The 16,413-nt window shown below is 47.2% G+C and overlaps 5 protein-coding genes across 5 annotated transcripts; 2 read left to right on the plus strand and 3 right to left on the minus strand.

The window, feature by feature from the left end:
- Nucleotides 1-2,941: 2,941 nt before the first annotated feature.
- On the minus strand, nt 2,942-4,189 carry PHATRDRAFT_44692 (predicted protein). Its single transcript, XM_002178641.1, has one exon. It carries the CDS (start codon nt 3,634-3,636, stop codon nt 2,956-2,958), a length of 681 nt encoding a protein of 226 aa, XP_002178677.1. The 5' UTR covers nt 3,637-4,189; the 3' UTR covers nt 2,942-2,955.
- Nucleotides 4,190-4,651: 462 nt separating this feature from the next.
- PHATRDRAFT_34177 (predicted protein) lies at nt 4,652-5,122 on the plus strand (the record flags this gene model as incomplete). The annotated part of the gene is made up of 2 exons (XM_002178364.1): nt 4,652-4,849; nt 4,967-5,122. 2 exons carry the CDS (start codon nt 4,652-4,654, stop codon nt 5,120-5,122), a joined length of 354 nt encoding a protein of 117 aa, XP_002178400.1.
- A 133-nt stretch (nt 5,123-5,255) lies between these two features.
- On the minus strand, nt 5,256-6,227 carry PHATRDRAFT_11021 (predicted protein; the record flags this gene model as incomplete). Its single annotated transcript, XM_002178642.1, has 1 exon — nt 5,256-6,227. The coding sequence occupies one exon, from the start codon at nt 6,225-6,227 to the stop codon at nt 5,256-5,258; it is 972 nt and encodes a 323-aa protein (XP_002178678.1).
- Nucleotides 6,228-7,474: 1,247 nt separating this feature from the next.
- On the plus strand, nt 7,475-11,150 carry SMP1 (metalloprotease). The gene is made up of 4 exons (XM_002178365.1): nt 7,475-8,472; nt 8,563-8,733; nt 8,860-9,182; nt 9,310-11,150. Exons 1-4 carry the CDS (start codon nt 7,557-7,559, stop codon nt 10,984-10,986), a joined length of 3,087 nt encoding a protein of 1,028 aa, XP_002178401.1. The 5' UTR covers nt 7,475-7,556; the 3' UTR covers nt 10,987-11,150.
- Nucleotides 11,151-11,941: 791 nt separating this feature from the next.
- PHATRDRAFT_34180 (predicted protein) lies at nt 11,942-12,313 on the minus strand (the record flags this gene model as incomplete). The annotated part of the gene is made up of 1 exon (XM_002178643.1): nt 11,942-12,313. The coding sequence occupies one exon, from the start codon at nt 12,311-12,313 to the stop codon at nt 11,942-11,944; it is 372 nt and encodes a 123-aa protein (XP_002178679.1).
- Nucleotides 12,314-16,413: the final 4,100 nt, after the last annotated feature.

A 16,413-nucleotide genomic window follows, 5' to 3' on the forward strand; every position in this document is an offset into this window, starting at 1 on the left:
AGAGGCCCAATCACAGTCACAGTCACAGTCAGTACAACTCGTTCACGATTTCTCTATTCCCATCATCATCTCGTAGTGATTCGGGCAAGGTCGAGAAACCCGGAAAACTCCAACAGCGGTACCCGGACATGTATTGACTGTTGTTCAGAGTGATAGATAATTTGGTTCGGGGCTTATGAGAACAACTTTTAAAATGGTCACACATGTCTCAATAGTTCAGCAGACGTTTCTCTATTAATGCGCACGTGGTAAGGCTATATCTTCTGCAGGAACGTTATGTCATCGACAAGAGCAAATACAAGTTAATTTCTCGGAAAGTAGGATAGACGGGCCACATAAGCCTAAGGAGGCAAGGCAACCACAGTCTTTATGGACCGTGGCTCCAGAATTCTATTCGGCTATTGCCTACGGTATAGTCTGTCAATAGAGTCCAAAGTAATTTCAATTGCTTATTTGGAAAGCGGATTCTATAGTCTGGAAACAAGTTTGACAATAAATGCCGAGACCCACTGGTTTGTTGGTCCCTATTGCCATCGGCCAATGACGCCTATCCCCACTTGGAAACACTCGTACCGTTATACATCTTCAAGCGAGTATACTGTGTAATTGTTGGTTCCCGAAACATGCTTTGGCAAACATCTGCTTTCATCTTCGATTCACACTTACTCGAAGCAGCCATCTTTGCAGCGCGAGAATATGGAACCACTCCTCAGAAGACATCATGATTCATCGATCTTTCTTGCCTTCGGCGCCGTCTCGAGCATCTACGCTACTCAATCAGGCACCACTGCAACCAAGTACTATAGAGAATGGAAAGGTCGAACGGCGGGAAAGAAAGTCCGTCTCTTTTGATGCAGCCTTGACGGTGTCGACCAATTGTTCTTATATAATGGAGGAGCTCGACCGAGGGAACATATGGTATACCCCCGACTGAGGTTTTCACTGTCTTAGAGGAGCAGCGTAGACTGGCCAATGAAATCGGACGGGGCAGCAGCCAGGTCGGGAACAGTGGGGAATGCATGCGAGGATTGGAAGATAGTCTTAGCGATGGCGCTGAGATTGAAGTGCACTTCAAGATCAAAAGCATCATTGAAGCAGTTTTAAAGGAACAAGAGAAGCAGCGATCAAACGGAGCCACTGATGTGGAAAAACTAAGGAAAAAGGCGGTGAAGGTATCTCAGTACTGTACCAGTAGAGCGGTTAGTCTAGGCAAACAAGACGCTCGAGAAGCCAGGCGGATCCAGCGACCACAAAAAAGGTGCTCGTCATCAAAAGATGACCCAGAAGTACGAGCGCATTTCCTCGACAGTACTTCAGAGGCAGAGGAAATTTGTCCGCCGGCTCAACAACCTTGACCAGGCAAGGGAAACTGCAAATTTCTCGCACCAGCGACAAAGTTGACTGACGCATTGTATCAAAGACGTATTACATAATTTGTCCATTGTTAGGCGAAGATATTCGGCTGTCCGTTTCCGTGGTTCTAAATATGAAATGGCGATGGAAATGGTGTGGACTCATAGTCTCGTCAAGTCTTGTGTTTGCTGGCAACACAAACTGCGCACACAATCGTGCCAATAGAACCCCATGATGGTTTACACCAAAGATCTTCCTGATTCGAGAAAGGACGAGAAGGAGGTGTTCATCTTAGAGCTTGGGCAGGCGCATACTCTCGATAGGGAGGCTCCTTGACTTTCCGTAACCGGGAGCGAGCCTTCAGCATTTCAATTATGTAGGACACGTATTCACGATTGTCACTCAGTTCTGCTGAGTCGTCCTGCCAACAACAAACTAGGGACGGTTCGGGAGTGTCTAGAACCCACGACGTTCTCGGGCGAAAGACTCGTTCCGTTAGTTGTTGTGCTTGTCCGTTAGTCACGATACGAATATCCAACGGATCTGTATAGTATCCGACTGGAACGCCAACTTGTCCCCATGTTTCGAGTCTCTGAAGTACGGGCCGCAAAACGTCCTGGTCTTCGGCGTCGATGCCCTCAATCCTACCCCAGGGCGGAATGGGAACAATATTTCGTGGTTCGCAGCGGAGGACAGCGCAGGGAGTATGGTTAGTGACCAAGCTACTACCCGGTATGAAGCTCGGGTACTGCATGGGTGCCGTAATAACAACTCGCGCCGTATTCCGGAGTCGCGTGCCAGTCACGAACGAATCAATGCTCAGCTGGCCGAACCAGACGGGCCAAAGATACCTTCCTTTACTAGGATCCGAATAGGTCTGTAAGCTTTCTTCCAGCATGTCGAGGACCGCCGCATTTTCGGATAGTATTCTCATTCTGCTGGTGTTGCCTTGTGCTACAGAGCGAATCCAGTCGGCTGCGCCTTTTACATTTACGAAATCTCCAGCATCTTGCACGCTGCTCTCAATTTTCGACGCGATGCGCTGTAAGCGCTCGCAAACAACAGTTGGAACGAGTTTTGTAGAAAGTTCTCCATACATCGAGGAGGTAGTCAAAGACAAGACCAAGGTAGACAACGAAAGACCGTCGCAAAAGAAAAACAAAATTCGATGTAAGATTTCCGGAGGTAGCGACGACAGCATCTCGAATGGCACTACCCCCGTTTCCAGCCGATGTTCCAGCGTGAAGTTTTCTATGAATGCTCGATGCTTGTCAGAACCGTCAATTTCTATGGAACCATGGTGCAGCTGTTGTTATTCTCTTACTGTCTTTGCAATCTGGTTCGATGAAGTTGGATTCTTTACCGAAATTCCATTCTTATTTTTTCATGGAGAAACTAGGGGAGGGGTTCTTGGGGAAGATCTAATAGTATTCGCAGCTAACAATAACTCTAAAAACAGAAAAAGCAATGAACTTGTTCATGTGCACATACTACAGTCACGACGAAAGGACAATCAAAGCTGGAAGAACACAAGCTAGAGGTGTTCAAAGGTCATGCCTTGATTGATCAAATGTGCACGCATTGATTAATTAATTGAGGTTTTCATTCAGTTGGTCTCTCCCAGCTACTCAGCATTGTCTCGGGATTCCAGTAGTAAAAGGTTCCTTTCAAGGTAATGTTGCGACGCCAAGGATGCGGCAACACGTCATCGGCGTGGACCGGAGTCTCCTCCATTATCTTCCCCGAGGCGTCTTTCAAGTTGCTAAAATCCGGCAAGTCTACCCATTTCACCCGCGCGTGTCGATAATACTCGTCGGGCCAATCCATCATAATATTCTGATAATTCGCTTCAATGTACCAGGCAATTCGATCCAATTGATCGGTTCGTCGTTCGACTTGCGCGTCTCGTACAAAGATGTGCATCCAGACAATTTTGCGCAATTCCTTGAGTCGCTCTTCCGGCTTGTCGAGGAATGCCGAGTAGGCGTGATCGTAATGCGTGAGATGTAAAAATGTGTACTGCTGTACCTTCATGAGATTCTTGTTGACGGCGAGTTCGTTGACGCCTTGTTGGCGAATGCGACAAGTGGTATCCTCCCAGAGAATGTTGAAGAGTTCTTCCTGGATCATGAGGGCAGTCTCCTTGTCAAACTCGTCAGCAGCCAAGCGCTTGTGAAGGAACCACAGATGCAGAGTCAGAAGAGCGTGACGAGGACGAAATTCACGACCAATTCCAGCAGGGCCATACCAGCGACTGGAAAGCATGCGAAAAAATTTGAGCATGGAAAGGTTTAAGGAAAGCGCTTTTTAGAAAACTCTTTCCGAGAGACTTACGGGTCCGATGCTTGAAATGTCGCTGCTTCAAAGAGAGATTCCGCCATCTGAATGCGACGTTGCTGTCCGGGGACTGAGTATCGGTCCCAGAGTCTTTGTAGTAGGCCCGTGGAAGGCTTTTCTTCCAGTGGAGCGGGAGGAGACGGATCAGGTAGTATCGGAGGCAAGGTAGTCGTATTCGTACTGAATAAAGAAGTCAAGGGAGCCGTCAGCCGAACCATCGGTCGACTGCAATACCTGTGTCGACGAGTGGACCTAGTTGCAACGCTACGTAGCGCCGAAGATCTCATCGTCGAGGCGTTCGTCGACTTTAAATCGCAACAAATGGGACAGTCGAGGTGGACCACTGACAGAGAAATTGAAATCCAAATATCTCTCTAAAGTCACCGTCCAGGTCTGCCTCAATTCGTTCTAGTGGGAATTTCGTGTGGATTCGCTGACTACCGTTGCTCCAGGATCAGGCTGATTTGACTGTTTGGCATTACTCGAGACGTCTACCTTCTTGTTCCCATCGTTTTGCTTTCAGGCCACCCACATGCAGGCTTTCCCACCGCTGACTCTGAGGATTCCGTGAGGCGATGGCTGGGCGTGCTTGTAGTCTAGAGGAATAGCCATTAAATGTGGTATCGTACATGATATAGGACATGTCCCAGAAAGTGTGACGTGTTCGTGATTCCATGACGCGGGAATGTTCTGCGACGTTCGCAACATTCGGTGCCATCCGAATAGTGGTGTTTACTGTTTGTGTTTGTGACCACGACAACAATCCAACGAAGAGCAAACCTTTCCTCTATTTCGGTTTCGACTGTACCTAGTAAGCGTTCAATAGAATCAACCCTTCTTGCTCCCCATACTTTGAGCCAATAATATCTTCGAGTAAGAAGTCATCGAAGCAAGTCTCAAGGAAGTTTCCGCACCTTGTTCCGTTTTTGTACTTTCACGTTTGTAGACAAAGTAATCCATCATGGCGAAAGCAGTTGTTGCTTCGGGTCGTCGCGTCTCCATCCTGCTCATACTGTTAAGTCTTCTGAGTTTGATACGGGGATTTGTGCCAATCACGATCCCTTCCACTGCCGCCGTACGTTCCGGACCGTCATCGACCCAATTGTACTTTTTTGGACAACCCAAGGATGACGGCAGTCCTGGTGATTACCTCTGCCCGGTACGTTGCATTGGAGGATACCGTTGTACGGTGGCATACCGCAAACGCGGTGCGCTGCGAACCGAAGTTGTCTGCTTGATTTCTCTCACCCGAAATTTTTATTCAATCCCTCCGTAGGATTGTGGCTACGTCTTCACCAAAGGCCCCAAGGCATGGGCGGCTCTGCCGGACAGCTATTCGTGTCCTCCCTGTGGTGCGCCCAAGCGTCGCTTTAAGAAAATTCCCAAGGGATCTTCTTCCGGGAAGGTGGAAGTCAAGAAAAGCTGGTTTTGATACAACGTTTCACGAGCCTAGAGTATTTTTGCCAAAGGCGTTCGTTTAATTTTGCCTTGCGTAGCTACTAAATCTTATTGAATGGACCAGCATGCCACTGACGAAGAGATCTGCGTTAGAGCGTACGACTTCTTTATTTAGCTGCTTCAACGACAGTCTTGATGGCTTCCAGATTCTTAAGCTCGTCCGGAATATAGTACTTTTCGTAAATCAGAGGAAATGGCGTATCGTACCCGCACACACGCTTAATGGGTGCTTCCAAATTCCAAAAGCACCGATCGGCAACAGTCGCCGCAACCTCGGCCCCAAAGCCACAAGTTATGGGAGCCTCGTGGCTTACGACAAGCTTCCCGGTCTTGCTTACCGACGCGGCAACCGTCTCAAAGTCCCAGGGTAAGATGCTTTGTAGATCAATCAATTCGCAGTCAATCCCGAGCTCGGCAGCCAGTGCACAGGCCTTTGCCAAAACGCGAAGTTGGCCACCCCAACCCACAACTGTTACGTCCTCACCGGGTCTCAGAATCTCTGCCTTTCCCAATTCAATTTCGTAATCACCCACGGGTACATCTTCCACCGCCGCTCGATACAGAGCCTTGGGCTCCAAAAATACGACGGGGTCTCTGGAACGAATTGATGCCAGCAGCAATCCCTTGGCCGCTTTGGGCCCCCGTGGCATGACGACACGAATCCCAGGCGTGTGCGCCAAATACGCTTCAGGTGATTGACTATGGTAGTGTCCTCCGTGACCGACTGCCCCACAGGGAGCACGAAGCGTAACACCTCCCGCGTTCCACTGGTTTCCGGAGCGGTAACGGAATTTGGCGAGTTCGTTGACGATTTGGTCAAAGGCTGGAAAGATGTAATCGGCGAACTGTATTTCACCGATTGCAGTACCGCCTGTTGCGGCGTAGCCAACAGCGAAGCCAGCGATGCCGTTTTCGGAAAGCGGTGTATTGAAGACGCGGTCCGCCCCAAATTCCTCGCGTAAATTGTGGCTGCAGCGAAAGACCCCACCGAAGGCGACATCTTCGCCAAACACAATTGCTGTCTCGTCCGTTCGAAGTGCTACGCGCATGGCGTCGTTGACAGCCGTGAAGAGATTCATTCGTGTCGTCGAAGGATTCTGACCAGATTCTTCGTGCCGATCCAGCGCAGACGCAAGTGTCGATTGCCACCGACAACGCCTCCAAAACGACAGATCAATCCATTTTCGTCGAATGCTTCCCGTGAGAATCCTAGACACCATCATTGCTTCATTCCATTTACACGGACGCAGCGACCTATGTAAGCAACCCACTGTCAGCACAACCAATCTTCAAGAATCAACTGTAAAGTAACTGAGAGAGGATGCCGTTCTCCAAAGGGCAATCATTGACAGAGCATGTCCATTCGGTCGCGAGATCTCTGTAAGTGACTGATGGTGGGCTTCTTTTCCAGAATCGAAGACAGAATTTCTCAAAGACCCCGTAGAAATATGATGGTAGTAGCGCGATGAATATCAAGTTTCGTAATTGAATATTTAAACTTACAATTGACAGTAAATCATAATTTGTCCATTCCCTGTCAGGAGCTATTCCGGTTTCATGTACATTCTCGGTTTGATAACACTACGGATGAGAAACGTGAGACTTCGTCGCGGTTTCTCATCGTAAATGTTATCCTGGAATCCAAATAGGTAGTTGCTCTGCAAACCAAGCCCTCACGACCTACTTTCTAGCTAGAGACCTTAACAGATAACACCGTATTCAACTTCAAAACTGACTGGTCAGGTCACTGTCAACTACGGTACTGGCACATAGTACCTCGATATTGGCAATTGTGATTGCACATAGAATCGGCCTAACAGATAAAGCGGAATAGTGTTTGTCGAAACTGACAATGAAATCGAAGAATTCAACAGCGCTGAAGAACCGCGATTGGATTCTGGTCTGAGAGCGGTCTTGAAGTATTTACAATCGTGAGTTTAATAGTAATAAAGTTAGTTGTCCAGTACCGTAATCCAATGTCCGCGATATCAAATGAACTGGTAGCAAAGCAGCAATACCTAACTGTAAATTCTTCCGATACACACTGTTTACCATCCCATAGAATGCATTTATACGTTGGTCATTTCAAATGCCAGTTTTAAATTGTTTAAAGGAAAATATTTCTTCTCCCTATGTATCAAATTCAAAATCCGAACTCGCTAGGTTTCCAAAGAACAGGTCATTCACTCTGGTCGGAAACCACGATTAAACCGGTACTGACTCTAGCGAACCCAGATATCGAGGCTATTCGTAAAGGACTTCCAGTGAAGCAATCATGATTATGTTCCTACGGTTCTTGTCTTCTGGAAATCATAGTGATGCAAAAACCCGTCTCACAATCTCTTTGTCCCGACAAACCTCAACACAAGAACGAAGCCTAAAATATCTCACAGTCACCTGCCTTTCTCATGAAGTTTCCTTCGCAACTCGGAGCCACGGTCGCTTTCGTCGTCGTTGCCGCAACGACAACTAAAACGGTGTCGGGCAATCTAGCCTCGCCGTTCCCTTTCGAAGAAACCAACGCTGATGGAACCCCCACAGGTGAGATGTACATCCACGGAGGACCTGGCGAAAGCTGGTTCGAAGACAAGCAGGGATTCACTATTTGTCCAGTGGATGAGCAGCCAACTAGACGTAGTCGACGTTTTCTTGGTGTCTTGGACTGGTTCACTGGTGGGACAAGCGAGGAAGATTTAGCCTCTTCTGATCCAGAAAGGACCTTCTACTACTGCGACCAGGACGAGAACGGCAACGCGGTACCCAGAACGGATCTGAAAGTGGGTGAGAGCGATCCCCAAGCCTCTGGCCTCCCCGCACATATTGAAATAACGAGCGATCAGCTCGAAGCGCAATGTGGGCCTTACTGTCAGTTGGACGAAAACGGTCGCCGCTTGGGTGAAGAAGAGATCGATGGCAGCCATCGCAAGCTCCAGGGAACTTTGAAGAACCTCGTGGTCCTTATGCGGTTCAGCGATCACGCTACTCGGGATCTTCCGTCGGTGGGTGAAGTGGACGACCTGATGAGTGCCGATAGTCCCACCACGTCCTGTCCTACTGGTAGTGTAAAGCAGGTGTTCTTGGAGAACAGCAATGGTCGATTGATTCTCGATTCCACCGTCTACCAATGGGTGACCCTCGACCCCTTATACACGGAGATATACTGTGCCAATGGACGGTCCGGTCTTGACGCACGCGTCCACGAATGCATTGCGAACGCACTGGACCAGGTTGAAGCTGGTGGATTGGACTTCCGTGACTTCGATCAGGACAGCGACGGCAGAATCGATGCCATTACCTTTCTGCACTCGGGCTATGGGGCAGAATGTAAGTTTCGAAAATAGAAAATACGGCAGTCGCATGAGATGATAGTGCTCTCCTATAAATATCTGACAATCTCTTCTTCTGAACCCTTAGGGAATGGAGCTCCTAATCGCATCTGGTCGCACAAGTGGGTGCTATACTCCATCAACGACGGTGGCGGGAGTGGCTGGACGTCTAACACGGGTGTGAGCGTGTACACCTACCACATCAGCCCGTCTCTGTGGGGCACTAGTGGCAATGCAATTGGTCGCATCGGAGTCATTGGTACGTAGCGTAACGGCACCACACAAGGAGAACTGGCGCTCTGTGGTAGTCGCGCTTCGACTTTTGCCCCGAGTAACTTCCTGTTGGGACGAACTCACACATTTCTCAATCACTCTGTCTTTGCAGCTCATGAAACCGGCCATTTTCTGGGACTACCTGATCTCTACGACACCGATGGAGGCGGACAAGGGCTAAACTCCTGGAGTCTGATGGCCAACAGTTGGGGATTTGACGGGTCGCAGCTGTACCCGCCTCTCATGGATCCTTGGTGTAAAATCCAGCTAGGTTGGGTCACTCCCACAGTCTTGACGGAAACCTCTCGAAGTATCGAGATTAAACCTTCTTATACCGAGGACGACTACTATGTCATCCAAAAGGGTTTCCCACAGGGAGAGTATCTCGTGATTGAGAATCGTCGCAGGGTGGGATACGACAGCCAGATTCCCAGGGTAGGTTTATGTTTTGTTTTGTTTTCCAATGGGCCATAATGCTGACTGTTGAGTCGACGTGAATTCTTACCTGTTATCCTGTCATGCCTTGCCTTGCTCTTTGACTGTGAATGTCGTTTGATTGTAGGAGGGACTTATGATCTACCACATTGACGACAGTGCTAGTTTCAATCGAGAGGGCTTCCCAGGCCAATTTAATTGGCCTCAAAACGGAAACCACTACAGAGTAGCGCTCTTGCAAGCTGACGGGGCCTACAATTTGGAACGAGGACGCGGTGGAGATAGTGGTGATGTGTTCCACGGCGGGAGCGGCGGCGTTTCGTCCCTTGGCCCTGGTCCGAATGTCTATCCAAACACTGATAGTTACAAATTTGGTAACATTGTTCAAACTCGAGTCACCATTGAGAATATAAGTCCGGCCGGCGAGATGATGACTTTTGATTTCCTGGACGGCGACGATGTGGTAGAGGGCGCTCCGACCCAAGCACCCACAACAGAAGGCCCGCACGAAATTAGTGTTAGAGTGACGCACGATAGATATCCCGAAGAAACGTCCTGGAACCTAGTAAACGTGGCTGGAGGAGGCGTACTTGCTCGTCAGAATGCAGGCGAAGTCACAACCGACAATACGGTTGTTGTAGAGACAATTCGAGTTTACCCCGGCACCTTTCGGTTCGACATATCGGATGTGTACAACGATGGCATTTGCTGCACCTATGGAATAGGGTCTTTCGAGATCAAGGTTGATGGTATGGTTGTTTATGCTTCTGACGGGTCGTTTGGTCAGTCTGATAGTACCACGTTCGAAGTCGGTGGCGTCATCATCGATACGTCCGCACCAACGGGACAATCCAGTCCTGCGCCCACGCCGATTCCGACTGTACAACCCACAGGGCCGCCCACTGTTTTTCCTACAGTTTCGCCTAGCACGAGTCCCACCTTCCCTGCTCCAACAGCTCCACCGACTGTGACGCCAACGGATAAGCCTACCACTCTTGCTCCGACAAACGCTCCAACCAGTCAGCCTTCAAGTGTTTTCACGGATGCTCCAGTACCGACATCGACCGCTACGCCAGTCTCGACTTCAAGCGCTGCACCTACAACTGTTTCAACAATGTCACCATCCGCAGAAGAAACAAGCACTGAAGAATTACACCTAGTTGAGATTGAAGTCATCCACGACAATTATCCTCGGGAAACATCCTGGACGTTTACAGAATCGAATGGTTCCAATGAAATTCTTGCATCCCAAGCAAGGAATTCTGTGGTCACAAACGGGCACGTTGCAAACGTAGCTCTGCTGGTTTCGTCAGGAGAATATCTTTTTGAGATCAAGGATTCTGCCTGGGACGGTATCTGTTGTGCATGGGGAAATGGTAGCTACACAGTGAAGGTGGATGGTACCGTTGTCTCTACAGGAGGTGAATTTGGATCCTCAAAGATTGAAAGTGTCAGTGTCGGCTCCTTGGAACCACCAACCACCGATTTGACTACCGTAAAGATTCAAGTGAAGCACGACAACTACGCAAGCGAAACTGGTTGGGAACTGCTAAATGCAGCAACCAATGCTGTGTTGGCTAGGCAACTGAAAGGTACCGTTTTTAATCGCGGGCAAATCATTACGAAGACGGTATTGGTCCCTGCTGGAGACTACACTTTTCATATTACGGATTCCTTCAGCGATGGCATTTGCTGCTCCTATGGCGAAGGCCTTTACGAAGTGACTGTTGGCAACACCGTTGTCGCAAGTGGTGGCGATTTTGGAGCCGAAAGCTTTGACAGCTTCACGGTAGATGGTCCTTAGGTTGGTAGAGAAGCATGCTGTCTGTCTTCTTTTTTGCGCAAACAATCAAATGCTGCGATACTAAGTGTAACCTCTACGTAACGATTTGTTGCATTTGTATTATCGGTTTGAATAAGTGTACAGATGCATCTTGCTTGCTGTATGGCATCGTTCAAAAAGATCGCTAACAATGACGCTGTAGGTGTCTTGACGACCAATGAAAGTTCAAGCCATACTTTTTATTTTTCGGAGCAAGGCTTTGGTCCTGATACAATGCAAACAAAAGAGGAAATTCACTAATGTAAAGGGGGATGGGAAAAGGTGAAAAACTCCCAAAAGGGAACGGAACGTGTTCAGTCTAAATAGCATCATTTGGCGCTTGTATTTCAATAAGTATTCAAACTATTTAGAGAAATCAGCAAAAATTTGTGCCGGATGCCGACTTTTCCCGCCAAGATATTTATTGCAGGGTCTCCGATGAGCCAATGAGAGATCTCAGGGTAACCCGCTTTTTGGTAGCAGGCCTCTCTGGACCCGCTTTTTGGTAGCAGGCCTCTCTGGGAACTTTGGACGACAATCTGGAAGGCTGCAATGACAGCTACTATGGATTGGTTGGTCCTGGACCGTTGACGGGGTTGTAACGGAAGCGTTCTCATCTTAGGGCGTTTCTTCTGGTTCTTGCGTCATCAAGCTTTGTTGGAGGGTTACAAACAATTTTAATGGGTTTTGGATGGGAGTGGAGTCTTGTTGTTGTCATTGTTGTCATCGTTCTCGGTCTTGTACCTGTCCCTGGTCTTGATGCTGTTGGTGGTGTAGTCAGCACCACCGACGCAATTGTACTCGTCTTTGTTGTCGGAAAAGAGTGCAACCACGGGAGTGCCAAACAATTAACGTACCTTGCACACATACGACGGCGCGATTGCTGGAGGTCAGACAACGTTGTGGTGGTTGTCAGAGAAATTTTGGGTTGCTGGTTCTAGGTCAGAATCTCTTCCAGACGCCAAGCGGCGTCCTCTTCCATTATTCCCGCACCGGAAGTGTTGGTCGCCAATCGGAGTCGGCGGAAGACGGCCATTTCGAGAGCGTTCTTGTCCACCAAGTCTTGCTTGTTGTGGTCCTCGAGAAAGCTGACACTGGCGTTACCGACATTTCCAAAACCATTGCCGTCAGTATGGCTGCGGCCAAAGTAAAATTGGGACGGGTCCATTCCGAGTATCCACCGTGCGGATTTGAGGCTTTGGGTTGAGCGGAGGATGATTTGATGGTGGCAATTCGGGACTTGCTGACAACCTTGGAGGCCCGACGCCGGATTTGGAGCGATGTTTGCGCTTAACCATATTGCTGTCATATTAGCATGCGGACAATCCACGGCGGTGGAATGCGCAAAACACACAGAACAGGTTGTATGGCGAACCACATGTCATAGCACCCATGCCATCAAGACAGTTTGTAAAGATCGCGCCGAAAGTCGTCGCAAAAGCCGAGAATCATTTTGTGCATACCCCAGGCATTTTGCCAGGGACAGCAGAGATGACAATGTTGTTGACGGCGGTATTGGGTTTGCTCCTTTGGATACAAATGCAGCGGTTGAAAAAGTTTTGAGCTTCGGGCACCGTAATTCAAAAAATAATGTTGTAGAAATGGATGTAAATTTATTAAAAGCCACATTGCATACATTTTAGTTTTGTTCTGAGCATATGGCATTGCCTTCTATCTGTTATTCAAATATCTTTATTCAGTCCTTGGTTTCGGACATGTTTGCTGCCTGTGACCAGGTCCTCCAAAGGCTCTGCATGTGATGGGGTTAGCTGCAGTTGACTCATACCTATGTTTCTTTGGCCTTCCTGATCAACCTTGTGCTCTGCTGGTAAGACTTAGCTTCCCCAACAGCGAAATTGATGGAATTGGCAAAGAGTACATTTCAGCATGTGTTTGGAATGGAACACATAGTCATACCATTTCTAGTCATTTGGTGTTAGTTAGGCATAGATAATCAGAGCAGTAGCTTGGAAATAGGGTTGTCTATACTCCTCCTTGTACTTGCATGGGCATTGAATCTGGGAGGCTCCCCCATTTGCCTGAACATCTACTGTAGACCAAGCACAAACTGTTTTTAAGTGTGAAACGTGTGCTTTCATTGAGTCCCTTCATGGTGAGTAACGGAAACAGGACGTTGCATGGCAAATTCCATGCATTTGATGTGGTGTACTAGTGCAAATTCTGTAAGCCTATACCTCATTTCAAACCATTTCTTGAACATCTCCCTGCCCTCGAAGCTTTTTCCAATTGTCCATCTAGAGAGACCAACAAGTAGATCAAGGATTGGCTGATGCCGTAGATGTTGAATGATACTATTCATTTGCTGTGCTGCTTCCCGTAGCTTTCGGCAATGGTTGGCATCCGGCACAAATGTTTTGGCGTTTCGTCTAAATAGTTTGAATACTTATTGAAATACGAGCGCCAAATGATGCTACTTGGACTGAACACGTTCTGTCCCCTTTTGGGAGGTTTTCACGTTTTCCCATTAGAAAAACCCTACGACAAGCGTATCGGGGTTCGTTATCCCTTTATCTTGGGTTTATGCTTGTAAGTCTTTGTTTTACGTCTTTTTATCGTATCTACAATCCTTTGGTCCCACAGACACGTTTTAGCTTGTTATCGTTGCAGTTTTCTAGTTTATCAGACCCATAGTTCTAAGCTGAGGTAACGGGATCAAAGGTAGGGTGATTTGTTGTGAGTTGAGTGTTTGAAGTGATTGCCAAGTCCGATAGTGCCTGGGGAGGTAAAGCTAAAATACCTGGCTCTTCATGTCGTTGTTGAGTCGCCGAAGCCTGCAGAGGCCTGGAATATACTGCCAGTTTCTCTTTATGGTCCATGTGGTAGACATGTTGATTGGTAACTGGGTTTCGTATCCGTCTAACGGTCTGAAACGAGGCAAAATCTCCATGGTGGGACGCTTCCATGGATCTCTTCATCTACCAAAGAAGGTGCATTGCACAAGAATTTATTGTTTGCTAAAAGCTCGGATCCAAGCTTCATCCATGTGTGGATGATAAGTAGTTTGTTTGTATGGAACATTTACTTATACAGCAACAATTATCGGACTTGTACCAAACGGTAATTGTGGATCCTCCACTCTGATAGATATCAGCCAAATATCTTGTATTATGGGTTGCGACATGAAAATGGTGTTCGTCGCGTTTTATTGAAATGGTTCCCAAACGGTATTCAATATCGATATCACTTATATGGTATTTATGTGGTGTTCACATGTGATATTATCAGTGATCAATAATTCTCGTGTTCACGTGGTGCAGAAAGAACACTGAATGTTGTCAAACCAGCTTACAACGTTTTATGAAATTTAAGACAGGTGAAGAAGAAGAAAATTGACCATGGCAGCTGCTTTAGCTCAAGCTCGAAATGCTTTACAAGCAATCGGCATTGTTGATGTTGAGCAACGTGATGCTATCACGGATTCGATTACGTCTATGGATGTTTTCGAGATCGCAACGGATGATTTCATCAAGGATATGTGTAAGAACATCTGTCGTCCCGGGGGTACGCTTCCGAATCCTAACGCAGAACAACCTGGAGCCCCGGCTATGATTCCTCGCAATGGTGTAGCAATTTCACCCACTGCAGAGGAGCGTCTTGTGTTGTTGGCATACTACGTTTGTCACCTCAAGCGCACTTCTCGGCCTTATCCGGCTCAGTTCAATGCGGCACGTATTTTCTCGATGATCGAGATCAAGAAGCGTGAGAAAGAAGACAAAGAGTTCGCGAAAGACCTTGTTGCTCCTGGACAAATTGAAGACCTGAAGAAGATCCGTGATGCCTTTGAAAATATTGCGGAATATTTGCTCCAAATTCGAGGAACAACGGGAGTTCCATTGGCTTATGTCATTCGTGAGGACGAAGAAGCTCCTGAAGGTCCGGATAACGACTATCAAGATGCGTTTGAAGAAATGATAGCGCAATGTCCTCATGAAGAAGAGTCCTATGCAGCAGATAATGCTCAAGTGTGGTCTATTATTCGCGTTTGTGCTCATGGTGGTCCTACTTGGAGCTGGGTGTCAGCTTATGCTCGAGCTTGTAATGGTCGTGCGGCTTGGTTTGCACTTCGGTCGCATTATTTGGGACCGACTAATCAGTCGAAGATTATGACGCGTGCTGAAGGTGATCTTGAGTCAAAGTTTTACAACGGAGAGCGTCGTAACTTTACTTTTGAATGTTTTGCTGGGATTCATCAGCAAGCTCATACAGATCTGGAAGAGTTTGGAGAGCCATTGACAGAGGCTGCAAAAGTTCGGAAATTTTTGAAACGGATTCAGGCATCGTTTCTCAATTCTGCAATTGCCACTGTTTGTGCTAACCCATCTTTGAAAAATGATTTTGAAGCCACAGTGAGTTTTCTCAGTGAGTTTATTGAAGAATAAAATCAAGCTCAGCTTCGGAATATTTTGTCAGGTTGATCTGGTCGCGGTCGAGGACGAGGTAAAGGTTCAGGTTGTGGTAATAAAGGTCGCGGTGGACGCAATGATAAAGGTGTCTTCAACAAAGGTTCTACCAAGGGCATGGTGGATAAGTATTATACCTTTGATGAATACAAGAGTATGAATGCTGAACAGAAGCGTCACTTACATACGTTACGTCATGAAGCTGGTGCTAAACGCAATGCTTCTACTGTTGATTCTAAAGAAAAGGAGGATGACAAGAAATTGAAGACGAATCGTGATGATACAAGCTTGCTTACTTCAAAGTCGTTGGCAGGTCGAAATATGTTGCAGAGAAGTTCGAATATGTCGGTGGTATCAACACGTTCTATCTCGATACAGTCACTGGAGAGTACATTTATATCACACACGGAGTTAGACACTCACGCGGATACTTGTTACGTTGGAAAGAACGCTTATATATTTCACGAAACCTCTCGAACGGTTGATGTTTCTGCATCTACATTGGGACAAGCCCGGTCTGTACCAATTGTCTCTGCTGCTCTTGCATATGATCATCCTTACACATATGAAACTTTTATTTTAATTATTCATCAGGCCTTGCACTTTCCTACCATGGAACATAATTTGTTAAATCCAAATCAGCTCCGGTTAAACAATGTGCAGGTCTATGATTGTCCAAGATTTTTACTTGAAAACCCCACGGATTTGTCACATTCGACTTATTTTCCGAACAAGAATCTTAAATTGCATCTGCAATTAGATGGTGTGATTTTGTATTTGCCAGTGCGAAAGCCATCTCCGGAGGAGTTTCAAAATTTTCACAAATTGACTCTTACGTATGACAATCCGATTTGGGATCCTTATTTGACCGATTTTACTCGTCAGGAGGAGAAGTATACTGATAGCAAAGGTATTTTGGTAACGAGACAATCCGGTCATGCAAACATTCAAATGATTTCGTCACACGAAAGTACAGTATCAGTTGTGT

The sequence above is a fragment of the Phaeodactylum tricornutum genome, chromosome 4 (assembly GCF_000150955.2).
Source record: "Phaeodactylum tricornutum CCAP 1055/1 chromosome 4, whole genome shotgun sequence".
Lineage (NCBI taxonomy): Eukaryota > Bacillariophyta > Bacillariophyceae > Surirellales > Neidiaceae > Phaeodactylum > Phaeodactylum tricornutum.